This window comes from Dendrobates tinctorius, unplaced genomic scaffold (assembly GCF_039654945.1).
Source record: "Dendrobates tinctorius isolate UK_male_01 unplaced genomic scaffold, ASM3965494v1 ptg000351l, whole genome shotgun sequence".
NCBI lineage: Eukaryota > Metazoa > Chordata > Amphibia > Anura > Dendrobatidae > Dendrobates > Dendrobates tinctorius.
Window position 1 is genome coordinate 1,167,432 of NW_027362017.1, and position 27,704 is coordinate 1,195,135.

General features: G+C 46.7%; 1 protein-coding gene across 1 annotated transcript; it reads right to left on the minus strand.

Annotated features, from left to right (window-relative positions):
- Positions 1 to 2,198: 2,198 nt before the first annotated feature.
- LOC141075412 (uncharacterized) lies at positions 2,199 to 27,172 on the minus strand. The gene is made up of 5 exons (XM_073562445.1): positions 26,967 to 27,172; positions 10,126 to 10,264; positions 8,261 to 8,340; positions 7,799 to 8,056; positions 2,199 to 7,626 (listed from the first exon to the last, which is right to left on the minus strand). Exons 1-5 carry the CDS (start codon positions 27,025 to 27,027, stop codon positions 7,331 to 7,333), a joined length of 834 nt encoding a protein of 277 aa, XP_073418546.1. The 5' UTR covers positions 27,028 to 27,172; the 3' UTR covers positions 2,199 to 7,330.
- Positions 27,173 to 27,704: the final 532 nt, after the last annotated feature.

Below are 27,704 nucleotides of genomic sequence, written 5' to 3' on the forward strand. Positions count from 1 at the left end.
CAGGAAATGTCACCTTGAATATTCAGACTAATAGACAAGAAGGGATTGGAAAACAGCACCTGCAATATTCAGACCACTTGGCCACTAGGGACCTGGAATATTCAGACTTTTGGACAACCAGGAATAAGGAAACATGACCTGAAATATTCAGACCACTGGACCACCGGAGTTCAGGAAACAGCCTGAGAAATAATCTCACAACTCTTGACCACAAAGAGTTTAGTAAACCTGACCAGGAATATTTTCCAACCACTGGACCACCAGAGACCACATCTTATATCTTCTGGGGCATTTAGACCACTAGACCGCCAAGGATCAGAAGCAATCACCAATTACCGGACCATTAGAGATAGAGAAACATCACAAAAAGTGTTCTTAAACTACTGGAGATTAGTAAATGTCACCAGGAATATTCTCAGATCCCTGGACCACCAGGGATAAGTAGATATCGCCATGAATAATCTACAACCACTGGGCGAACTTGGATCAAAAAACATCCTTAGAAATATTATCCGACCACCAGATCACTAAGGGATCAAGAAACATTGCTTGAATTTACGGGCCCACCAGGGATAAGTAAACATCACCAGAAATATTCTACAACCACTGGGCCTGCTGAGATCAGGGAATATCACTTGGAAATATGTTTCGAACCAATAGATCACAGCAAAAACATCACCAGGAATATTTTCCATCACTGGGCCATAAGCGGTCACTTAATTTACTACTTGGGGCATTCAGACCACTGGACCAACAGGAACGATAACCAGAAATAATATTAGACCATTGGCCCATCAGGGATCAGTATACACCACCAGAAATAGTCTTCAACCACTGGACCTCATGGGATTGTGTCATATCACCTGGAACATTTCGACCACTAGACCACCAGGGACAAGGAAACACAAACCATTAGATCACAATATATATTTATCTTTATGGGTTAGACATAACTAAACAGTATTAAAAAGATTAATCACACAAAACTTGATTCCAGGGAGAGGAGGATGGAGAATATGGATAAACGCCCAAAGTGTAGAACATGTGATAAAAATAAAGCCGTACCTTTGGGACACTTTTACATAAATGCATTTATTTGGGGCTAGAAATCATTTTTTCAGATGCGTTGCATTCAACATTTTGCATGGTTTGCCTCCTACAGTCTCCGTTTTGAACTGTTTATTCTTTGTTTTAAAATGAGTTAACTGAAAATCTGTCAGTGAGCCCGCTATATCTTTCCAACTTGAAGTTTCTAACTCTTATTTGTCTTTTTCTGAGCTCCTCTCAGGTGATTTATAACTGCAGACCACATCAATGTGCAGGAAAACAAAGAGCCTGGAAAAAAAATCAAAAGGTTGTAAAACCTTTAACCTCTTCCACGACCTATAACGTATATGTAAGTTCTTGGTTTGTGTCCCGGCGTCGGCGTCCCTGTCACATGATCGTGGGGCGCCGATGGGTTGGCATCACAGCCGGGGGGCTGCCAGGAAGGCCAGCTTTCATAGCAGCCCTGCTCTGTGTAGCACAGTTGATCGGATGATCGCAGCTTCTAGACTCCTAAGGGGACTATGGAAGAAAAAAAAAAAAGTTTTTTAAAAATATTTTTTAAAAAAATATAGAAGTTCACATTGTCCCCTTTTGGCTCATTCAACATAAAAACAAAAAATAAAAAAAAACACATTTGGTATCCCCGCGCTCAGTATCGCCAGATTTATCAATGTATAAAAATAATTAATCCGATCGGCAAATGACGTAGCGAGAAAAAAAATCAAAATGCCAGAATTAAATTTTTTTTTTGTTGGTCGCCGCAGTGCTGCAATAACGGGTGATAAAAAGATCATATCTGGAATATTAAGACCACTAGACCACCAGGGATCATAAAACCTCACCGAGGATATTCAGACTACTAAACTAAATGATGGAATTATATAGGATGAAGCCCTTATACTTGGTGGCGAGACAGAATCCTACATACGTGGGGAACAGATCCAACAGCTCAAAGCCACGATCCCCCCCACGCCCATCATCACCCCATTATACTGCAGTGAAACCCATCCACAGTATTGCGAGTTGCATTTTTTTTACTCTCAATTCCACATCCTGTTTTTTTTCTTTGTGGGTCCATCTTCCCTTTTTCGTTATGTCAATGGTCTCCAATCTGTGGCTTTACGGCTATTGCGAAACTACAACTCCCAGCATTGCGAATTAGAAGTTTAAATTTTAATGTAAAACAGAAAAAAAAAAAAACAACAACAAATGACATTAGCCAAGTTTCCTGTGAATCACATTTCCTTCTTAAAACAGAAGATATGTACAATGGGGTGGAGAGTCATAGATTCCTTTCCTGCCCTTTTGGCTCCCAGACCCAACATGGTGCCGGCCCCTTCCTCCACCATAAATGTATCTGGACGCGGTCATCACAAGTATATTACACAGCATCAGAACCCCGACATGTATATTACACAGCATCAGAACCCCGACATGTATATTACACAGCATCAGAACCCCGACATGTATATTACACAGCATCAGAACCCCGACATGTATATTACACAGCATCAGAACCCCGACATGTATATTACACAGCATCAGAACCCCGACATGTATATTACACAGCATCAGAACCCCGACAAGTATATTACACAGCATCAGAACCCCGACATGTATATTACACAGCATCAGAACCCCGACATGTATATTACACAGCATCAGAACCCAGACATGTATATTACACAGCATCAGAACCCCGACATGTGTATTACACAGCATCAGAACCCCGACAAGTATATTACACAGCATCAGAACCCCGACATGTATATTACACAGCATCAGAACCCCGACATGTATATTACACAGCATCAGAACCCCGACAAGTATATTACACAGCATCAGAACCCAGACATGTATATTACACAGCATCAGAACCCAGACATGTATATTACACAGCATCAGAACCCCGACATGTATATTACACAGCATCAGAACCCCGACAAGTGTATTACACAGCATCAGAACCCCGACATGTGTATTACACAGCATCAGAACCCCGACAAGTATATTACACAGCATCAGAACCCAGACATGTATATTACACAGCATCAGAACCCAGACATGTATATTACCCAGCATCAGAACCCTGACAAGTATATTACCCAGCATCAGAACCCTGACAAGTATATTACACAGCATCAGAACCCCGACATGTATATTACACAGCATCAGAACCCTGACAAGTATATTACACAGCATCAGAACCCAGACATGTATATTACACAGCATCAGAACCCAGACATGTATATTACACAGCATCAGAACCCCGACAAGTATATTACACAGCATCAGAACCCCGACATGTATATTACACAGCATCAGAACCCCGACATGTATATTACACAGCATCAGAACCCTGACAAGTATATTACACAGCATCAGAACCCTGACAAGTATATTACACAGCATCAGAACCCTGACAAGTATATTACACAGCATCAGAACCCCGACAAGTATATTACACAGCATCAGAACCCTGACAACATATGAACAAGTAGAAAAAAATACAAATGTCTTAAGTCATTATCTACATTACCTGATGTATTACAAAATCCCAAAAATAAGAAAAATACACCATATATAAAAAAAAATCTACATGAAAACCATCAACAAGTAGGTAAACTATTGTGAAGGAGTCATTTTTCATGATAAGGTAAATAGATATGAGGCCACAATGATGAAAGCTTGGATAAGTTGAATTGTAGGGCCAGGACGATGTTTGGGTTTAGAATCAGGACTATAGGGACGCAGCAAATTTTTTATTTTTTTGCGCCTTTGTTTTTCCCTCTCTTTAAACTTTTTTTTTTTTTTCTGGTTTTGAATGACGCCATTTTATCATTTAATGCCCTGAAAAAACAAAACAAAAAAAAAAAACTAAAAATGTGGTGAAAAAAAATGCAATTCCCACCATTCTTTTTTGCATTTTTTGGGGAGGATGGAGGATGCGTGATTAGTTTTTGCGGCGTTTTTTCTGATTTAAAAAAAAAAGAAATCTACCTAGTAATTGGATTCGGCAGGTCAGAGCAATTATGCCGATACAAAACTTTTTTTTTAAATTTTCTTTATTTTTTATGGTTAAAAAAAATGCCATTTGTTTTGCGTTTACCTTAAGGGTTAAATAATTTTATATTTTGATAGATTGGACATTAATCGCAATACAATATTTATTTCTTTGCTGTTTGGAAAGGGGGATTCAAATTTTTTCATTTTTTTAATATTCAATTTTTTATTTTTCAGTCTTACTAGGGGATTTCCTTTGGACATCAGTATTGCAGTATATGGTGAAAATCACGTTCTCCTATGAAGCCCTGCCTTTCTGTAGACTTCATGGGAGTACCAAGATGGCAGCCATAGGGGGTCACCAGTACACCCCCAGCTGCCCATATAACCATTGTGGCCTATGAGCACGGAACAGAAGGACCACAAGATTTCATCACTTAAATGCCTGGTTAAACAGCAGTGATCAGCTCTAGCTCTGGTCGCTGCAGCTGGAGACAGATGTCAGCTGCATAACACAGCCGGCGCTCGCCCGGTATGGAGCAGGATCCGCTCCAGAGCCCGCTCCATACACCTGCATGACATAATAGTACTTTATGGAAGAAGAAGGGGTAAAGGGACAGAACCCGCACACGGACAGGTCACCACGGGGCAACATTAGGATCACAAAGTACTAATTTACAAAAAGAAAAGATCCATCAACAGCAACTTGATGATGGTTTCCATGTAGAAAAATCTCAAACAGTGCAGGAGACAAAATATAAAATAAGTTACAACAGTTAAAAAAGTGACTGCGAGATATCAAAGTCCCGTATGTAATAATTACTGACCACGGTAGTCGGGAGTTTCACTTTAACACTTAAAATACTATAAAAAAAAAAAAGCTGATCCCATAATTTTTGCAGCCGACCGCGCTCAGATGATCATAAAGTGACATTCGTCGGCTGAAAATCCTTTCAGAAACTGAGAAGTTCATTCTTTATTTTTTCGAGAAGTGACTGTTTCGTTCTGACAGCGACTAAGATGTCATCATCATGACACAAGACCAGTCCTATGTGACCAAATATCCCCACGATAGGAGAAGAACAGTCAGTGACATGGTCCAATGTTCAGCTCCTTCATGTCCACACTGAGATGTTGGAAACCATCACAAACTTCACTGAGAAAAGAATGGGTCATCCTATGACCTGGACTGGTCCATCTCTGCACAAGGTGACCATCCAGCTTCTCGGGACTGTAGGGGACACCTTGGACTTTATGGCTTAAGGTAGAACTTTTATTCTTCTAGACTTGAACATGAGGTCAAAACTTGGCATGGCATCCTCCATGACCAAAAGTCTTTAACACCTAGATTACTGGACAATCGGCCATCTTCTTTGGGCAATCTCTAAAAGTTCCAGCTATGAAGAATTCTACTGTCACAAAATGGGTGGTAGACACCAAATCAACGATGCATGTGGGGTTTCCGCATTTTTCTACCTGGAAGTAGGACGTCCTAAATTAGTAACCACAGCTGCAGTTCCTGAGTAGAGTTGTGTTTGTTGATGCCATTTTTAGAGGTTTTTCAAATGTTAATTTGTCTGAAAGAGAACAGAATTGGGTCTATGAAGCTTACTGGCAAGCAGAAATTGTGTCGATTTTGGTTTCCTTGAGATTGTGCTGAGAATTACAGCTGTGGTAGAGGCAGAGAGAGCTGCTTCCTTATGTGTCTGGATGAAGAGCCGATCATGTGGCTGATGTAGGAACCTCACTGACCGTCAAAACTTTGTTTTACAACCCCTCCTAAGATTCCTATTAATAAAGTTGAAAATAACTTGACTAGATGTCATGGTGCCCATGCCTGGTTTTCTTTATGTCTTGTAGACATTTCCCACCATGATATAGACAGGGAGAGCTGCTTCACTGGGTGTCTGCACACAGTTCTTCATATAGCTTCTGTAGAAACCTTGCACTGCAAAATGCTTGTCATGGTTTTGTATCTACAACTCCTCATCCCTGACCCATCCTATGAAGAAAGATACAAATTGTTGGCCGGAAGAACTTGAGCTCAAGTTTGGTTTACTTAAAATTGTGCTGAGACTTGCTGCTATGGTAGAGGGAAATATCATAGCTTCACTGAGTGTCTAGACAGAGTTGTTCATGTGGCCTTATGGTGCTTGGCAAGATTTTATTTCCACATCCTCTCCTAACTGACCCATGATGGCAAATGAAAGATCGAAAGCAATTGAGCTCAAGTTTGGTTTGCTAAAACTTCCTGCTGTGGTAGAGGCTGAGAGAGCTTATTTATTGAATATCTGGACTGTTGGATCAACGTCAAAGTGCTGGTCAAGATTTGGTGTCTACTGCTCCTCTTATTTTTCCCAGCCCTGCCTTTCCTATGAATAAATGTATAATTCATTGGCTGGAAGTAATGGAGAGCTCAAGTTGTGTTTGCTGAGATTTCCTGCTGTGGTAGAGGTTGAAAGAGCTTCTTTATGGAATATCTGAATGGCTTCAAGGTCCTGGTCAAGATAGGTTGTCTACCACCCCTTTTATTTGTTCCATTCTTATTCTATGAATAGAGTTGCAATTGACAGGCCGGAATCAACTAGTGCTCAAATTTTGTTTGCCGAGAATTCTTGCTGTAGTAGAGGCAGTAAGAGCTTCTTCACTGAATACCTGGATTGCTGTAGAAGCCTCACAGTGCTGGTCAAGATTTGGTGTCTATCATCCTTCCTAACTTTCATGTGAATAGAATTGAAATCGATTGGCCAGAATGTAATGGAGTTCAAGCTTGGTTTGCTGAGACTTCCTTCCATGGTAGAGGCAGAAAGTACTTCATTGATTATTTAGACTGCTGTGGAAAACTCAACAAGTCAAGTTTTGGTGTTCATCATCCCTCCTAACTTCCTTATGAAATGAGGTGCAATTGAGTGTCCAGGAGAAATGGAGGTCAAGTTTTGTTTGCGGAGCATCCCTGCTGTGGTAGAGGCAGAAAGAGCTGAATATCTGGACTCCTGTAGAAACCTCAAAGTGCTGGTCAAGATTTTGTATCCACAACCCCTCCTAATTGACCCAAGAATAAAGTTGCAATTGATTGGCTGAAAATCATGAAGCTCAAGTTTGGCGTGCTGAGAACTCCTGCTGCGGTAGAGGCAGAAACTGCTTCTTTAATTGAATATCTGGACTGCTGTAGAAATCTCACAGTGCTGGTCAAGATTGGACGATTCCTAAGTTCCCGAAGGAAAAAAAATTGCAAAAACCACAAACGCAAGCAACTTTGAATAAGATAAAGTCAGCGCATTCAGTTCTGGACCTCATAAGAAATACTGTCTTGTAGACAAATCTTCTCTTCTAGGACACAAGATGCCTGAATAATTTCACCTCCTGGTTCCTGCTCTTCTACGAGTGGTTGCCGGTACACCATGTTTAAATCTGTGTTATGTGTTGTTGTACATTTGGTAACCTTCCCCTTCCGGCAAACAAAGTATGTCGCGATGGCCGTCATCACCAGGACTATCAATATCAATGAGATAATGGCTATTGTCATTTGTTTCGTTTTGCTCTTCTCGTCTTCTTTTTCTGCTGACTGTTTAATACCTGTGAGGGAAGAGGAGGAAATATGAACATGGTGCATTGGATGGAGACAGGATTATATCCAAAGAAAAAAAAGTTGGCCAAGTTTTGAGAACCTGAAGAAACACCACCTATCAACCCTTGCCAAGACAATACTTTTCCCTCACTCTACCCCCTATCAATGTCCGCTCCGTACCATGTTGTGAGTCATTATTCTGATCCGAGTCTGGTGAGGCGGAGGTGGGATCTATGATGGTCTCTAGGGTTTTCTGCGTGGTATCAGGATTTTTATTAGCAGATTCTGAAGACATCTCTGTTCCTCCTTTCCAAGTCTGTGTGGACTGTCCTGGAAACAGAGCTCCTTTGGTTGTAGATGTGGTTTTTTGGGTGGTTGAGGGCAACTTTTCGTTTGAGCCTTTGGGAATTTCTGGCTTGTTTAGACAAGGTTGTCTACCTGCAAAGAGGAGAACAAGATCATTAGGAGAGACCAAACCTTTATCGATCTATGATCACACAACTGAAAGTAATAAAGTTCTAGACTGGACAAGTAATTATATCCTTGGAGGTGACAGAACTTCCTCAGGGACAATCTTGGCCCAACAGTGATGATTCGCTCCTCTACATCCATAGTCTTATTGCAGCAGATGAAGAATCTCACCCTGGTTAATGCACTTGGTGACATTATCCACCCATGATTGTCCTTTTTCTCCACAGAAGATTGCTTTTGGTAGCACAAATCTGAAATGTGAGAAAAATAGACAAGAAAGCGATGAGAAGACAAAGATAGAGCCAAGAATGAGGCAGAGACTCGAGGTGTACCCCGCTCACTGGCAGAATACAGTTGTGTGAAAAGTGTTTGCCCCCTTCCTGATTTCCTTTTATTTTGCATGTTTCTCAGACTTAGATGTTTCAGATCACAAAACAATATGTAAATATTAGACAACGATAACTGAATTAATCACAATATGCAGTTTTCATATGAAGGTCTTTATTATTATGGTAAAAAGAGATCCAAACCTACAGGGCCCCGTGTGAAAAAGTTATTGCCCCCTAAACCTAATAGCTGGTTTGGCCACACTTAGCAGCAACAACTGCAATCAAGCGTTTGCAATAACTGGCAATGAGTCTTTTACAACGCTTTGGAGGAATCTTGGCCACTCATCTTTGCAGAATTGTTGTAGTTCAGCCACGTTAGAGGGTTTCCGAGCATGTACCACCTTTTTAAGGTCATGTCGCATCATCTCAATCGTATTTAGGTCAGGAACTTGACTAGGCCACTCCAGAGTCTTAATTTTGTTTTTTAAAGCCAGAGTTGGATTTTCTGGTGTGTTTTGGACCATAGTCCTGCTGCATAACCCAAGTGCAGTTCAGCTTGAGGTCACAAACAAAGGGCCGAACATTCTCCTTCAGGTTTTTTTTTTTGGTAGACAGCAGAATTCATGGTTCCATTTACCACAGCAAGCCTTCAAAGTCCTAAAGCAGCAAAATAGTCCCAGAACATCACACTACCACCACCATATTTTACAGTTTGTATTGTGTTCTTTTCTGAAATGTTGTGCTACTTTAATACCAGGTGTAACGGAACATATACCTAACAAAAAGTTAAACTTTTGTCTCGTCAGTCCACAGAGTATTCTCACAAAAGTCTTGGGGACCATAAAGATGTTTTCTGCAAAACTGAGACGAGCCTTTATTTTATTATTGCTCAAAAGTGGTTTTCGTCTTGAATTCTGCCATCCAGTCCATTTTTGCCCAGTCTCTTTCTTATGATGGAGTCATGAACATTGACCTAAACTGAAGCAATTGAGGCCTTCAGTTTTTGAATGTTGCTGTGGGGTCTTTTGTGACCTCTTGGATGAGTAGATGCTGCGCTCTTGGAGTTGTTTTTGTTGGCCGGCCCCTGCTGGGAAGGTTTGCCACTGTTTCATGTTTTCGCCATTTGTGGATACTGGCTCTCACTGTGGTTTGCTGGAGTCCCAAAGCCTGAGAAATGGCTTGATAACCTTTTCCAGATTGATAGATCTCAACTACTTTATTTCTCATTTGTTCCCTAATTTCTTTGGATCGCGGCATGATGTCTAGCTTTTGAGGATCTTTTGGTCTACATCACTTTGTCAGGCAGGTTCTATTTAAGTGATTTCTTGATTCAGAACTGGTGTGGCAGTAATCAGGCCTGTGTGTGGCTAGAGAATTTGAACTCAGATTCAAAACGATGTGATAAACCACAGTTAATTTATATTTTAAGAAGGAGGGGGCAATCACTTTTTTACACAGTGCTCTGTAGGTTTGGATTTCTTTTTCCCTGTATAATAAAGACCTTCATTTAAAAACTGCATTTTGTGGTTACTTGTCTGATATTTAAAAAATGTTTCAGATCACCAAACAAATGTGTGTGACAAACATGCAAAAGAATAGGAAATCAGGAAGGGGGCAAACAGTTTTTCACACAACCATATATAGGATGACTATCACATCGGAGGTTCCTGAGGATGGAGCCCCTGTATACATAGACCTCTCTCTTACCTGACGATATTGTTAGGACAGGATTCATATTTGGCATTTTCAACCAGATTTTGGTAAAATCGATCATTCATATTGGCATCCTTGAGAAATCTTTTACAGTCTTGACAATATTTGAAGGTATTGCCTACTTGTGAGACCCCTAAGAGATGAAAGACAATCGATCAGAATGATGAAGTCAATCCGAGCGTCCTGCTCTCTACATTCTCCCCAGGTACAGATCAGCCACAAAGTCCTGATTTTGGACCACAAGTCTTATACGTGTGGTCAAAATGGTTGGCACCCCTCGTTTAATAGAAAAACCCACAGTGGTCACAGAAATAAGTTGAATCTGACAAAAGAAATAATAAATCAAAAAATCTATGAAAATGAACAAATAGAAGTCAGACATTGCTTTTCAGCCATGCTTCCATAGAATGGAAAACTGTATGAAAAATATGGTCACTTTTTGTAAAAATCGCCGCCTCGTGTTAGGGAATGTCTGCCGTTCCCCATCTGTCGCTCTTAGGGATAATTTAAGGCGCGGTGTCGGTGCACACATTCCTCCACATGATAACACATTGCAAAGTCCAGACCTTTACGTTCTCCCTTTCGGATGGCTAATGATTAATCCATCGCTCCACCAGTTGGATAACAATACGTCCCTGCAGAATTCTCTATGAGTCACGGAAATTCCCAATGAGACAATAATAATCGGACACACGCCTTCACAAAGAAAATCGGACCTTTCTAAAGGCATGTTCCACTTTTCGCAATTAGTTGGGGTCTGTAAATTTGGCCAATCCACCCAAATGTCATCCCGCCTCTCCTGAATATTCGTAAAGAGGCCCCGTCTGCAGGATATTTCACCCCTAGGTTGGAGCGGTTTTTTTTAGTTTAGGGATGGTGGTCTCTGAGAAAGCCAATGGTTTGCTAAAATGAATGAATCCTACAAAAAGAGGAACAGGTAAAAAAGAAAAGCATTCTGTAGTAGACATATGTTGCGAGGTTACATAGAATACACCTCCCTCGAGGACCTGTCCTACCCTGGAGTATGAAGAAGGCTTATTGATGTGAATGTACAGAGTGCAATGCTTCATTTCTCCTGTGGTAGGGTCGGTGGGCCGGGCTGGGGGGTGGTCCCTCTGTGTACCGCGCAGTGACGTACAGACACAAGATAGAGGCACGTTTCGGGTGCAACAGGTCCAAGTTTATTCTCTCGCCGTCCGCCAGACGGCCTCACAGCACACCGCACTTCTCTTCACAGCTCTCCGGTTATAGAACACATTTTCTTGTGCATATCATACATCAGAACAACTCTATAATATCACACGTACCCCATTTTCTTACATTTTCTTTCTATTGCTTGTTAAAACCAACATATAATAAACATAAACATAACAGATTTTCTCCTCCCCCTTCCTTTAACATGGACACTTCCTCTCTCCTTACATCCCCGCTTTGCCAGGCTTAACCCCTACACTACCAAGGGTGGTTTGCACGTTAACTCCCGGGCCAATTTTTACAATTCTGACCACTGTCCCTTTATGAGGTTATAACTCTGAAACGCTTCCATGGATCCCGGTGATTCTGACATTGTTTTCTTGTGACATATTGTACTTCATGTTAGTGGTAAAATTTCATTCATATAACTTGCATTTATTTGTGAGAAAAACAGAAATTTGGCGAAAATTTTGAAAATTCCGCAATTTTCCAACTTTGAATTTTATGCGCTTAAATCACAGAGATATGGCACACAAAAAAGTTAATAAGTAACATTTCCCACATGTTTACTTTACATCAGCACAATTTTGGAACCAAAATTTTTATTTGTTAGTAAGATATAAGGGTTAAAAGTTGACCAGCGATCTCTCATTTTTGCAACACCATTTTATTTTTAGGACCACATCACATTTGAAGTCACTTTGAGGGGTCTATATGATAGAAAATACCCAAAAGTGACACCATTCTAAAGACTGCACTCCTCAAGGTGCACAAAACCACATTCAAGGAGTTTATTAACCCTTCAGGTGCGTCACAGGAATTTTTTGAATATTTAAAAAAAATTAACATTTAACTTTTTTTCACAAAAAAAATTACTTCAGGTTCAATTTTTTTTATTTTACCAAGTGTAACAGGAGAAATTGGGCAGCAAAAGTTATTGTGCAATTTGTCCTGAGCACACTGATACCTGATATCTGGGGGGGAACCACTGTTTTGGCGCATGGCAGAGCTCAGAAGGGAAGGAGCGCCGTTTGACTTTTTCAATGCAAAATTGGCTGGAATTCTGATCGGACGCCATGTCGCGTTTGGAGAGCCCCTGATGTACCTAAACAGTGGAAACCCCCCACAAGTGACCCCATTTTTGAAACTAGACCCCCTAAGGAACTTATCAAGATATGTGGTGAGAACTTTCAACCCACAAGGGCTTCACAGAAGTTTATAATGTACAGCGGTACAATTAAAAAATCATATTTTTTCCACAAAATGATCTTTTCACCCCCAATTTTTATTTTCCCAAGGGTAACAGGACCCTAAAAGTTATTGTGCAATTTGTCCTGAGTACGCTGATACCCCATATGTGGGTGTAAATGACTATTTGGGCACATGGCAGAGCTCGGAAGGCAAGCAGCGCCATTTGACTTTTTTGGCTGGAATTGAGATCGGACACCATGTCGCGTTTGGAAAGCCCCTGATGTACCAAAACAGTGGAAACCCCCCACAAATGACACCATTTTGGAAACTAGACCCCCCAAGGAACTTATCTAGATGTGTGGTGAGAACTTTGAACCCCCAAGTGCCCAGGCGTGAAAATAACAAAAATTTTTTTTTCCACAAAAATGATATTTTTGCCCCAAAATTTTAATTTTCCTAAGGGCAACAGGAGAAATAGGACCCCAAAAGTTGTTTTGCAAATTGTCCTGAGTAGGCTGATACCCCATATGAGGGGGTAAAACACTGTTTGGGCGCATGGCAGAGCTTGGAAGGGAAGGAGCACCATTTGACTTTTTCAACGCAGAATTGGCTGGAATTGAGATCAGACGCCATGTTGCGTTTGGAGAGCACCTGATGTGCCCAAACAGTGGAAACCCCCAATTCTAACCCCCACACACCCCTAAACCTAACCCTAGCCCTAACCCTAACCCTAATGGGAAAATGGAAATAAATACATTTTTTAATTATATTATTTTTCCCTAACTAAGGGGGTGATAACGGGGGGTTTGATTTACTATTTATGGCGGTTTTTATGTTTGGCAGCTGTCGCACGCTAAAAGACGCTTTTTATTGTAAAAATAGTTTTTGCATCACCACATATTGAGAGCTATAATTTTTCCATATTTTGACCCACCGAGTCATGTGAGGTCTTATTTTTTGCGGGACGAGTTGATGCTTTTATTGGTACCATTTTCGGGCACGTGACATTTTTTGATCGCTTTTTATTTCGTTTTTTGGGACGCAGAATGAACATAAACCAGCGTTTGATGAATTTCTTTTGGGTCAGTACGCTTACAGCGATACCTCATTTAGGTCGTTTTTTTATGTTTTGTCGGTTTTATGCAATGAAAACAATTTTATATAAAAAATAATTATTTTTGCATCACTTATTCTGCGAGCTATAACTTTTTTATTTTTTCGCTGCTGATGCTGTATGGTGGCTCGTTTTTTTGCGGGACAAGATGACGTTTTCAGCGGTACCATGGATATTTATATGCGTCTTTTTGATCGCGCGTTATTGCACTTTTTGTTCGGCGGTAGGATAATAAATCATTATTTTTTGCTTCGTTTTTTATTTTTATTTTTTAAGGGGTTCGCTTAAGGGGTTAACTATTGAGACAGTTTTATAGGGCGGGTCGTTACGGACGCGGCGATACCAAATATGTGTACTTTTATTGTTTTTTTTTTTTTATTTCCAAAAAATGAATTTATTGGGGAATATTTTTTTTTTTTTTTGAATTTATTTAGCGATTTTTTTTTTAAATTATTTTTACACTTTTTTTTATTTTTTTTTTACTTTATTACATAGTCCCAGGGGGGACATAACTGTCCTGTGACAGATCGCTGATCTGTCACATCACAGATCACTGTGACAGATCAGCGATCTGTCACAGGCAGTGTGCAGGTTTCCTCCTTGCTTTGCAGGCACTTAGGCTGGTTTCACATTAGCGCTTTTTAAGCGCACGCACGGCCGGGGGTAGCTCCGCCCCCGAGCCGGCTCTCTGCCCGGCGTGCCCGCCCCTTGCTTGTAGCGCCGCCTCCTAGCGCACAGCGGCGCCTGCGATCGGCGCACCCTATCTTTAGCATAGGGTGCGCAGATCGTGCGCAGGCCGTGCGCTAGTTGCGCTTTGACCTGCGCTGCGCACTTTTGATGGTGCGCCGTGCGCGCCAAAATCAAACTTTTCGGATTTCGGCGTGCTCGGCGCACCGTCAAAAGTGCGCAGCGCAGGTCAAAGCGCAACTAGCGCACGGCCTGCGCACGATCTGCGCACCCTATGCTAAAGATAGGGTGCGCCGATCGCAGGCGCCGCTGTGCGCTAGGAGGCGGCGCTACAAGCAAGGGGCGGGCACGCCGGGCAGAGAGCCGGCTCGGGGGCGGAGCTACCCCCGGCCGTGCGTGCGCTTAAAAAGCGCTAATGTGAAACCAGCCTAAGGAAGCCAGCTTCCTGCAGGCCCCCGGAGGTCCCCGTCGCCATATTGGATCCGGGGACCTGCAGGAAAGGAGCCCCCGGCAGCAGCTCTGCACATTGCGCTGCCGTGGGGGGCTCAGGGAAGCACGGAGGGATCCCCCTCCCTGCCGATGCTTCCCTTTAACCTCCGGTACACCGCGATCGTGTTTGATCGCGGTGTGCAAGGGGTTAACGTGTCGGGGGCGGTCCGTGACCTCCCCTGACACATTGTGCCGGGTGTCAGCTATGATAATTAGCTGACACTCGGCCGCGATCAGCGGCGCTCACCACGTGGGCGCCGCTGATCGCGATGATGTAATATTCCGTCCATGGTAATTAGGTCCATGGTCACATGGACGGAATATTACGTCAATTGTAGGTAAGGGGTTAATACAAACAAAACTTCAACTTTTATATTAAACTTTTTTTTTTTTTTTCCATTAACTTGGACGCAAACTGTCCTTGTGATTTGCACAACGGTGCAACGAAATTTCGAAAATTCAAGCCACCTCCTAGTGGCCGGCAGCGAGGGGCCCCACAGCCGTGGAGCTCCCGGGATGTAAGGAGTGTCCTGTGAGTTCTTTCTACGCGGGCTCGTGACCTTCGGATTCAGCAATCACAGCTACCGCGTAGTAGCCGCGGGGACAGTACTCTTTGTAGTACGTCCCCCTCGTGTAGAGCCCGGCCGTGACGAACAGAGGCCACTTTACGATAATTCTTCTGGCCGGTTGCCAGATCGCGTATGAACCCATACCCCCTGGGTATATTCGTATACACGGGCCGTCCCAAAGATCGCGTCGCCGCCATGCCAGCCTCCCCCTTTGCATGAAGCAGGTTCCATACTTCTTGCTCCCTGGCTTTCTTCTTTTTTACTTCTGCGACCCAAACGGAGGGTCCGGTGTGAGCCCGGAAGTCCGGTGGGCGGGACTTAGCCGGGGACGAAAACAGGGCAGAGGCGGCTGGTGATGTCTGCGGCCCAGCAGCTGCTGGGGCCGGGTGGCGGATAGGGCAGACAGGTTTTCTGGATGTTGGGCCACAGGGCCTGACAAACAGGCCGCAGCCAGTTCCAATGCCGGCATAACCGCGGCCGCAGGGTGGACTGCATCCGGAGCTTCAGCCGGAGCCAGCATAACCGGAGTAACAGCTGGTTTCAGGGAGGATGTCATCACTTGCAGGGGGGACGCAACAGCGTCTTCGGGAAACAGGCTCCGCACCGGCGACACCGGCGTGGCGGCTCGGGGCGGGGTGGCTCGGGGCTGGGAGTGGAGGCCCCACTCAGCTCCACATAGAGAGTGGGATCTTCCTTGGCCAGACTTTCGGGATCACAGGAGGCCGCGCGCTGCGGCTGAGTGGTGGGGGCCACTTGCGGAGCCACTGGCAAAGCCGGTGGAACTCTCACATTCCCCGGCGCCGCGGTCTCCGTCACATCTTCCCATGGCTGCTCCCGCAGTCTCCGCTCTTCACTCCACCAACCAGTGAGGCTGGCCTCCAGGCCCAGAGGTTCCGCGGAGGGCCTCTCTGCTGGTATCTTGGGCGGCCGCTCCCGTGGGATCCGCCATGGCTCCGCTCCTCCACCCGAGACCGGACTGGCTGTTCGTGACTCCGAGGTATAGATCTTCTGGCAGAGCTCGACCTCCCGCCGCCATCGCCACTCCAGGCGGCCGATGCCTCTACAACTGCAGCGTCGCATCCCGTCCAGTGGGCAGCAATCGAATGGCGCCAAACAGCCGCAGACAATCTTTTCCTCTGTGCCACTCCCTCTGCTGGGTGGGGCGACGGCAGGCCTTTCCACCCACTTGTCAGGGTCCAGTATGTGGGAGCGTCGGCCTCCTGGTACATATCGCCGTCCCCAAGGGTACGTAGGAGGGGAGCCCAGTCCATTGGGGACAACGGCAAACACCTGGATCTCTCCTCTGTGCTGAAGCAGCACCGCCATCTTGCTCCGGACCTGGTACCGCCCCGGATCCTCTGCTGGCAACGCAGATACGCCACAGTGCTCCCAATTTGTAATCCACAGGTTGGTCATTTATAATCCACAGGTGTTTATAATCCACACAGTGCAGTCCAAGTCCGTTCCCATTCCTCAGAAGCAGGCCTGCCACAGAAGATATTGTATTAGCGGCGTTGATCCTGCCGACTATGCGAAGTGTAGGGTTGCTGGGCCGGGCTGGGGGGTGGTCCCTCTGTATACCGCGCAGTGACGTACAGACACAAGCTGGAGGCAAGTTTCGGATGCAACAGGTCCAAGTTTATTCTCTCTCTCGCCGTCCGCCAGACGGCCTCACAGCACACCGCACTTCTCTTCACAGCTCTCCGGTTATAGAACACATTGCGACACCGTACTTTCTCCGGGGACGTATATGTACGTACCTTCCCCTTTTACACTCTGCGACGCTTCTGACAGCTCCGTCATTGTGGCCGCCGTAGGCCTGTGCACCAACAGTAATTTTACTGGTCAAACGTCATTCCAAATACGGTGTCCTACACCCGAAGCCTCGTCTATACTGCGGTACTTTGTGTCAGGACCACCCCCCTGACTTCCTTTCTCCTCAGTCCCCCTGGTTGGGTTTTCCTCACAGTGCAGCAATTGTCACAGTCTCTTCTTCACTTGAGCTCCCCCTGGGGACTGGAACTTTCTGGAACCCTCCTGTCAAATTTATAGCTTTCCCGGTTCCCTATAACTCCGCCCCCCATGACCAACGGTTTCTTAGCCCTAAGCTGATGTCAAGTCCTATGCTCACACTCCTCCCTGCCCTCTAATGTCAGTTCAAGGTACTGCACGTCACCTACACTTTCCTAGCTGTTTTCCCTTTTTAAATCTGACCAGTCCGTCCGTCCGTCAGGTCACCTTCCCTACAGTGGCACTGCAGGGAAACTGAACACTTACTGTTAGCGTTACTCGCTGATCGCTTGACGTCTCAGAACGGAAAACACTATATGACCAACTTATTGTCATGGGACTGGTCTATCAAGTAGGGTTTGTAGATGCTGCAGATGGTTCCGAGTCCCAGTTGTGCACAGCTGCCTGGTGTCGTAAGTCCAGGAGCAGATGTCTCATGTAACAAGCCGCTAAGACTCAGGATGTCAACACAGAGGAAGCTTTCGGATTATTAATGGCGCCATCCTTCAGCTTAACCCCGTGTCTTGTAGGACGTCTGTAAATTTATACATGTATCACATTCCGGATCTCAACTATGAGCAGATGTCGTCCATCTCTGAACATCCCAATGGGCACAAGACTTCTCAGCTGGAATCTTTCATGAGCTGAGTAGAGAGAGACCCCCACACCGGTTGTTTTTGGAAAGTATAGAAAGTCCACACGAGAAGGAGTCGGGACGCTGACTGTGTGGATCGTCATTGAAGTCAGACCCGGCTACCCAATGAGCTGCCATAGTGCAAACTGTTACCTGTCCTGGCTCCAGGGCCGGGCCACGCATCGGCCTTCACCAGCGTCCGGCTTCCTTTGTCAGGTTACCATTTTGACCAGCACGTTCCTCAGATGATACTTTCCAAAGCCTTTTAAGGTAGTTGGTCATCCTCCCTGATACCTAGTTCCTGGACTTCTCCATCCCTAGTTTAATTAAAAAAACAGAGCTCTGCTGTTCCAAGGTGCTAACCACACCCTTGGCTCTGCTGTAACAAGGTGCCCGTCTGCATACCCAACTCTGCTCTTTCATGGTGATGTGCACACATTTAGCTGTGCTGTAAAAATTTCTCTATCTGCATACCCGGGCCTGCTATTCCAATGTGCTCTCAGCTCCCCTGTAGAGCTGCTGTACTAAGGTGCCCATCTGCATACCCAGCTCTGCTGTTCCAAGCTGCTGTGTGCACACCACTCGGTTAGACTGTAAGCGATTGCTTGTCTACTTCAATCTCTCTGCTGTTACAAGGTACCAGATCACACACTTGTCTCTGCTGTTCCAATGTGCAGTCCGCATTTTCAGCTCTGCAGAATTATGGTGCCTGTCTGCATGCATGGCTCTGCTGTTCCACGGTTCTATCTACAGACTCAGATTTGTTATATGAAGGTGCCTGTCTGCATATCCAGCTCTGCTGTTCCAAGCTGCTGTCTGCACACTTGGCTCTGCTGTAACAAAGTGCCTGTCTGCATTCAAAGCAACACACCACATACTCGGCTCAACTGTATCAAAGTGCCATCCTGCATTTCCAACTTCACTACTCCACTCTGCTATATGTGCCGACCTGCTAATTCAGCTCTGCTGTATCTCTCATCACACCAAAGACTCTGCTCCGTGCTGCTCATCCACGAAGAAAGCCAGAACACAAACCAGATGTAAGGCATTAATGGAGGGCAATAGAGAATCCATGGAATAGCTCAAACAAGAATTGCACAATTCAGAGGAATTATCTAACCACTTCAATGGCATCCTCCTTGTAAAGCATGAGATGATGGCGGTATTCCTCTTGGCTAATCAGGACGCATGTTCTTCATTCCCCTAGCGCCCATATACCCATGGAGAATGTCAGTTATTAGACCAACATTGACGTCCCACTTACTCTACGATAGGTCTACACAAGATCTTACCCTGATGAGGGCTAATAAGTCAGGAACAGATGTCTTCAAAATTCAAGACATCGATGACTCTTTAAAGGGGGGGTCTTCTGAAATTTCCTTTATCAAACTGTTGGGATTCTAGATGTTGAGACCAAGACAGAGATCTTATCTGTGCTTGTTTAACATTCTCTATATGTATCAACTATGATAGGTCTCAATGTCTAACATACTGCCCTCAACTGTGCCACCAGAGGGCCTCAAAGGTGTCATTAGTGCCCTCCACAGTGCCACCAGAGGGCCTCAAAGGTGTCATTAGTGCCCTCCACAGTGCCACCAGAGGGCCTCAAAGGTGTCATTAGTGCCCTCCACAGTGCCAACAGAGGGCCTCAAAGGTGTCATTAGTGCCTTCCACAGTGCCACCAGAGGGCCTCAAAGGTGTCATTAGTGCCTTCCACAGTGCCACCAGAGGGCCTAAAAGGTGTCATTAGTGCCCTCCACAGTGCCACCAGAGGGCCTCAAAGGTGTCATTAGTGCCCTCCACAGTGCCACCAGAGGGCCTCAAAGGTGTCATTAGTGCCCTCCACAGTGCCAACAGAGGGCCTCAAAGGTGTCATTAGTGCCTTCCACAGTGCCACCAGAGGGCCTCAAAGGTGTCATTAGTGCCCTCCACAGTGCCACCAGAAGGCCTAAAAGGTGTCATTAGTGCCCTCCACAGTGCCACCAGAGGGCCTCAAAGGTGTCATTAGTGCCCTCCACAGTGCCACCATAGGGCCTCAAAGGTGTCATTAGTGCCCTCCACAGTGCCACCAGAGGGCCTCAAAGGTGTCATTAGTGCCCTCCACAGTGCCACCAGAGGGCCTCAAAGGTGTCATTAGTGCCCTCCACAGTGCCACCAGAGGGCCTCAAAGGTGTCATTAGTGCCCTCCACAGTGCCACCAGAGGGCCTCAAAGGTGTCATTAGTGCCCTCCACAGTGCCACCAGAGGGCCTCAAAGGTGTCATTAGTGCCCTCCACAGTGCCACCAGAGGGCCTCAAAGGTGTCATTAGTGCCCTCCACAGTGCCACCAGAGGGCCTCAAAGGTGTCATTAGTGCCCTCCACAGTGCCACCAGAGGGCCTCAAAGGTGTCATTAGTGCCCTCCACAGTGCCACCAGAGGGCCTCAAAGGTGTCATTAGTGCCCTCCACAGTGCCACCAGAGGGCCTCAAAGGTGTCATTAGTGCCCTCCACAGTGCCACCAGAGGGCCTCAAAGGTGTCATTAGTGCCCTCCACAGTGTCTTTTATAATGTCATTATGGCGCCCTGTAAGGCTATGTGCACACGTAGATTTTCGTCCTGCAGATTTTTCTGCACAGATTTTAAGAAATCCGCAGGTCAAATGACCTGCATTTTTCCTGCGGATTTCTTCCTTTTTTATTGCGGTTTTCCAGCGGTTTTTGTGCGGTTTTCCCCCTGCGGATTTGGAGAATGGAGCAGGTGGAAAACCGCACAAAAGAAGTGACATGCTGCTTTTTTTGGACCGCACAAAAACCGCAGCGTGTTCACAGCGTTTTTTTTTTTTCTCATTGATTTACATTGTACTGTAAATCACAGTGCGGATCTGCAGGAAATCTGCATCGTGTGCACACAGCATAAGGGGTCATCAGAGTCTCCTGTACTGTCAATCACATGCCATCAACAGCGTCATCAGAGAGGCCCGAATACTGTCCATAGTGAGAACTCCACAGGGCCATTAAAGAGCCATTAGGATGCCCTCAGCAGCATCACCAGATTACCCTCCACTCTGCCAAGAGAGTTTCTCCTCATCGTCCTGACAGTGCTCCCATAGTGCCGGCAGTGATATGACGGCGCCCCCATAGTGCCGGCAGTGATATGACGGCGCCCCCATAGTGCAGGCAGTGATATGACGGCGCCCCCATAGTGCAGGCAGTGATATGACGACGCCCCCATAGTACAGGCAGTGATATGACGACACCCCCAAAATACCGGCAGGAATATGACAGCGCCCCCATAGTGCCAGCAGTAATATGACGGCGCCCCCATAGTACCAGCAGTAATATGACAGCGCCTCCCATAGTACCGGCAGTAATATGACGGCGCCTCCCATAGTACCAGCAGTAATATGACAGCGCCTCCCATAGTACCAGCAGTAATATGACAGCGCCTCCCATAGTACCAGCAGTAATATGACAGCGCCTCCCATAGTGCCAGCAGTAATATGACAGCGCCTCCCATAGTACCAGCAGTAATATGACAGCGCCTCCCATAGTACCAGCAGTAATATGACAGCGCCTCCCATAGTACCAGCAGTAATATGACAGCGCCTCCCATAGTGCCAGCAGTAATATGACAGCGCCTCCCATAGTACCAGCAGTAATATGACGGCGCCCCCATAGTACCAGCAGTAATATGACAGCGCCTCCCATAGTGCCAGCAGTAATATGACAGCGCCTCCCATAGTACCAGCAGTAATATGACAGCGCCTCCCATAGTACCAGCAGTAATATGACAGCGCCTCCCATAGTACCAGCAGTAATATGACAGCGCCTCCCATAGTACCAGCAGTAATATGACAGCGCCTCCCATAGTACCAGCAGTAATATGACAGCGCCTCCCATAGTACCAGCAGTAATATGACAGCGCCTCCCATAGTGCCAGCAGTAATATGACAGCGCCTCCCATAGTACCAGCAGTAATATGACAGCGCCTCCCATAGTACCAGCAGTAATATGACAGCGCCTCCCATAGTACCAGCAGTAATATGACAGCGCCTCCCATAGTACCAGCAGTAATATGACAGCGCCTCCCATAGTACCAGCAGTAATATGACAGCGCCTCCCATAGTACCAGCAGTAATATGACAGCGCCTCCCATAGTACCAGCAGTAATATGACAGCGCCTCCCATAGTACCAGCAGTAATATGACAGCGCCTCCCATAGTACCAGCAGTAATATGACAGCGCCTCCCATAGTACCAGCAGTAATATGACAGCGCCTCCCATAGTGCCAGCAGTAATATGACAGCGCCTCCCATAGTACCAGCAGTAATATGACGGCGCCCCCATAGTACCAGCAGTAATATGACAGCGCCTCCCATAGTGCCAGCAGTAATATGATAGCGCCTCCCAGAGTGCCAGCAGTAATATGACAGCGCCTCCCATAGTACCAGCAGTAATATGACAGCGCCTCCCATAGTACCAGCAGTAATATGACAGCGCCTCCCATAGTACCAGCAGTAATATGACAGCGCCTCCCATAGTACCAGCAGTAATATGACAGCGCCTCCCATAGTGCCAGCAGTAATATGATAGCGCCTCCCAGAGTGCCAGCAGTAATATGACAGCGCCTCCCATAGTACCAGCAGTAATATGACAGCGCCTCCTATAGTGCCAGCAGTAATATGACAGCGCCTCCCATAGTACCAGCAGGAACATGACGGCGCCCCCATATCACAACCTGAGATCCCCCAACCCCGGATCCTCACAGGACGCTTTGTCAGGAGCTTTTTGTTTTCACTCCTGGATCGCATCACAGTCGGCGTTTTGGAGAAAATCATAGAGTCAGGATATAAAACATCATTTTCTCGTCTATGTTCCGAGCAGAAGAAGCCCCCGGAGATTATTAACCCCTCACCGGCCTGCAGGGGTGAAACCTCCGCCAGACATCTGCTCCGGGATCATTCGGCCTCCGCTCACACTCAGACTATCATTCCCGCAGGGACAGTTTTTTTTTTCGCCTATGACAACACTTCCCGTCCTGAACTCTCACATTTCCACCACAGACACATCCAATGGCCGATATTCCTGGCATTCATGGCTGTACAAGCTTCTGATCATCTGCGAGGAAAACGGACGAGTGCAGTCAGATAAAGCTGCGCTCTGATGTTATTCTATGAGCGCCGGCTCATCTGCGATTTTTTTTCTCATCTGAAATCGGACTGAAAGAAAAATTGAAGCAATTGTCTTTGCATATCGGACGAGACGCGCCAGTGCAAGTCAATGGGTGCAAGAAAAAAAACGGTCAGGGACAGCAGGTAGAGCGGGTTACACCGGCCGCCATGGAGACACATTCCTCACATCGTGAGGTATCGGCAGACATTGCTCAGGCATGAACCTTCTCACATTACAGATCCTATCTGCTGGATTCGTCCTCTCCCCGCAGCGCCAAGATGGCATTTACCAGCAACAGGGGCCCATAAGATACTCCGTTTCTGATAACTCCCAAAATGTAGCCCTCAGAAATGTCCCTCACACCGGGGGCGCTGTTCTGTCAGCGTCTATGGGAATTATTGCCAGGAGAAAAGGTGAGAAGTGGTACTGCAAGTGAGGGAAAAAAGCTACAACCCTCCTGTATGATCTGTCTGGGCTCCCTGAGGTAATAAGACCCCCAAGGGATGAAACCTCTGAAACGTTATCAGGTTTTTTCACAGAGCGGCTCCTCCTCTAACTGCAGATTGTATCCTATTCACACACGGCGTTCTGTATCGGACCCTCCAACTCCGGGCAATGTGCCCCCCTATACAACAAGCCGATCCGTCCTGGTCTCAGGTCACAGGGGGTCCAACGTCTGATTAACAAGAAAGATGCAAATTACCACAAATGTCAGGAAAAGCAGGGAAAATACAGAACAGTCATCATAACCGTGCCAATGAATGTTGTAGCCCAAACCCACCAATCACAGCTCACCTCCTCCTCCTCCTGTACAATGGCTGATAACACTTCTATATACAGTAAATAACACAGGATCCACCATTACAATAGGTGATATCACAGCTCACCTCCTCCTGTATAATGACTGATAACCCCTCTATATACAGTAAATAATACAGGAGTCACTATAGGTGATATCACAGCTCACCACCTCCTCCTGTATAATGACTGATAACACCTCTATATACAGTAAATAACACAGGATCCACCATTCACAATAGGTGATGTCACAGCTCACCTCCTCCTCCTCCTGTATAATGACTGATAACATCTCTATATACAGTAAATAACACAGGATCCACCATTCACAATAGGTGATGTCACAGCTCACCTCCTCCTCCTGTACAATGACTGATCACAGACCACAGCTCAGGCTATAGTCGGTGATCAGGGTGTGGAATGTTTTGTGGAAAAACTGGTCCTGTGTGAAATCTATAAATAAGCAAAAACCTGGCACAACCAACGAGAAGAGCCGGAGCAGCGGCACAACCAACGAGAAGAGCAGGAGCAGCGGCATCATCAGTTATCAGGAGAACGCACCGCAGACAGGTCATCAGTGCCAGCTCCTCGGCTCTCCGAGTTTTTTTACAACCTTTATTTAGAGGGACGCTCCACTATTGGAAACTTGGAATCCCGCGCCCGTACCGTCACCCAGAGACGCTCCGGTCCCACGCCATCATTGTACCCGGCTGCAGCTTCCACAACAGAATACTGACCACCAGTCATAGTGAGAGAAGGGAAAGAGCAGCACAGAGGATTCCAGGAGAGGAGCGGCTGCCAGCTCTGCAGGATGGATGCCAGAGAAATAACTGACACTGGATGGACGGCTGCGTCCTGCTGGAAGCCAAGAATAATTCTGTGCGTTGCTCCTCCCATGAGGAGCCGCTCCCCATGAAGTGCACAGCGGAGGTGGACACAATGCCCCCCGTAATAATACAGCACAGGGGGTGGCTCGTACATGACGTCCCCCGCAATAAGGAGGGAAACGTCTCATCAGTGTATGATGGCGGCTGTGGAGCCACTCCTGAGAGCCGAAGAAAGGCAGATCACCCCCACACGGAGCCCACATATCACCGCCACACAGTGCCCACATATCACCGCCACACAGTGCCCACATATCACCGCCACACAGTGCCCACATATCACCGCCACACAGTGCCCACATATCACCGCCACACAGTGCCCACATATCACCCCCAAACAGAGCCCACATATCACCCCCACACAGAGCCCACATATCACCCCCACACAGAGCCCACATATCACCCCCACACAGAGCCCACATATCACCCCCACACAGTGCCCACATATCACCCCCACACAGAGCCCACATATCACCCCCACACAGTGCCCACATATCACCCCCACACAGTGCCCACATATCACCCCCACACAGTGCCCACATATCACCCCCACACAGAGCCCACATATCACCCCCACACAGTGCCCACATATCACCCCCACACAGTGCCCACATATCACCCCCACACAGTGCCCACATATCACCGCCACACAGAGCCCACATATCACCCCCACACAGAGCCCACATATCACCCCCACACAGTGCCCACATATCACCCCCATACAGAGCCCACATATCACCCCCACACAGAGCCCACATATCACCCCCATACAGAGCCCACATATCACCCCCATACAGAGCCCACATATCACCGCCACACAGTGCCCACATATCACCCCCATACAGAGCCCACATATCACCCCCATACAGAGCCCACATATCACCCCCACACAGAGCCCACATATCACCCCCACACAGTGCCCACATATCACCCCCACACAGAGCCCACATATCACCCCCATACAGAGCCCACATATCACCGCCACACAGTGCCCACATATCACCCCCACACAGAGCCCACATATCACCGCCACACAGTGCCCACATATCACCCCCACACAGTGCCCACATATCACCCCACACAGTGCCCACATATCACCCCCACACAGTGCCCACATATCACCGCCACACAGTGCCCACATATCACCGCCACACAGTGCCCACATATCACCGCCACACAGTGCCCACATATCACCGCCACACAGTGCCCACATATCACCCCCATACGGAGCCCACATATCACCGCCACACGGAGCCCACATATCACCCCCACACAGAGCCCACATATCACCCCCATACAGAGCCCACATATCACCCCCACACAGTGCCCACATATCACCGCCACACAGTGCCCACATATCACCCCCACACAGTGCCCACATATCACCCCACACAGTGCCCACATATCACCCCACACAGTGCCCACATATCACCCCCACACAGTGCCCACATATCACCCCCACACAGTGCCCACATATCACCGCCACACAGTGCCCACATATCACCGCCACACAGTGCCCACATATCACCGCCACACAGTGCCCACATATCACCGCCACACAGTGCCCACATATCACCCCCATACGGAGCCCACATATCACCGCCACACGGAGCCCACATATCACCCCCACACGGTGCCCACATATCACCCCCATACAGAGCCCACATATCACCCCCACACAGTGCCCACATATCACCGCCACACAGTGCCCACATATCACCCCCACACAGTGCCCACATATCACCCCCACACAGTGCCCACATATCACCCCCACACAGTGCCCACATATCACCGCCATACAGAGCCCACATATCACCGCCATACAGAGCCCACATATCACCGCCATACATTATACTATGACAGTAACACTATAGTATAGCAGTATATGAGAACTGCCAGATGGGTCAGTTGAATGCTCCCCTTCTCGGCCAACAGAGCACCAGTGATCTCCATGCAGCAGAGCTGAGAGGTCAGAGGCAGCAGAGCTGTTTCCACTCCGGGCCTCCCAGTCCTTCACTATTCCCTTCTCCATAGATCTGCTGTACAGTATCGCCTGAAAGCCGCAGTGCGCTCCGCTCCATGTGCCCGGCGTCCTGTCCGGGTGCGGCACTTACCTGGCTGCGGGATCAGCTCCAAAATCAGGAGGAGGAGCAGAGGATTCCCCGGAGGCCGCATGTCGGGACGTGTCCGGTGCAGAGCGCAGATGTCTCCGAGTCCCTCACTCCTTCACTGTGTCCCGGGTCTGTCTCCTCTCCTCCTCCTCCTTTCTCCTCCTCCCTCCTCTTCTCTCCAGTTTCACTTTCCTTTGGCTCCGGATTTTCCCTGATGACTGGCCTCCCGTCACTGGTGATTCCAGCTCTGACTCATCTGATAGGAGGCAATAGACGATGTCTGCGCTGAGCTGATACATTGTAACAAACCTTCAGAATAGGGTCAGACCCGAGCAGCGACCTGGACATCAGTCCGGGACGTTACTGCCCAGACGGGAGACCCTTGTAACAAGCCTCAAGCTGTAATCTATGTATAAGGCGGTGTTCACATGTTGCGGTTTTACTTTTTTTTTTGTGCGTTTTTTTTTCAAAAATGAAACAAACACCAAAAAAGCAAAGATGCAAGAATAAAAAAAACACACCTGAAAAGTAGTAAAAACGCACCAAGCAAAAACTCAAGAAAAAACCATGAATGGAATAAAAAATTCACCAAAAAAAGGAAAAACTCATCAAAAAAGCATAAATGGAACGAAAATAATGCACCAAGAACGCAACAATAAAAAGCAAAAACGCACCTGAAAAGCAGCAAAAACGCACCAAGCAAAAACACAACAAAAAAGCATGAATAGAGGAAAAAAGGCA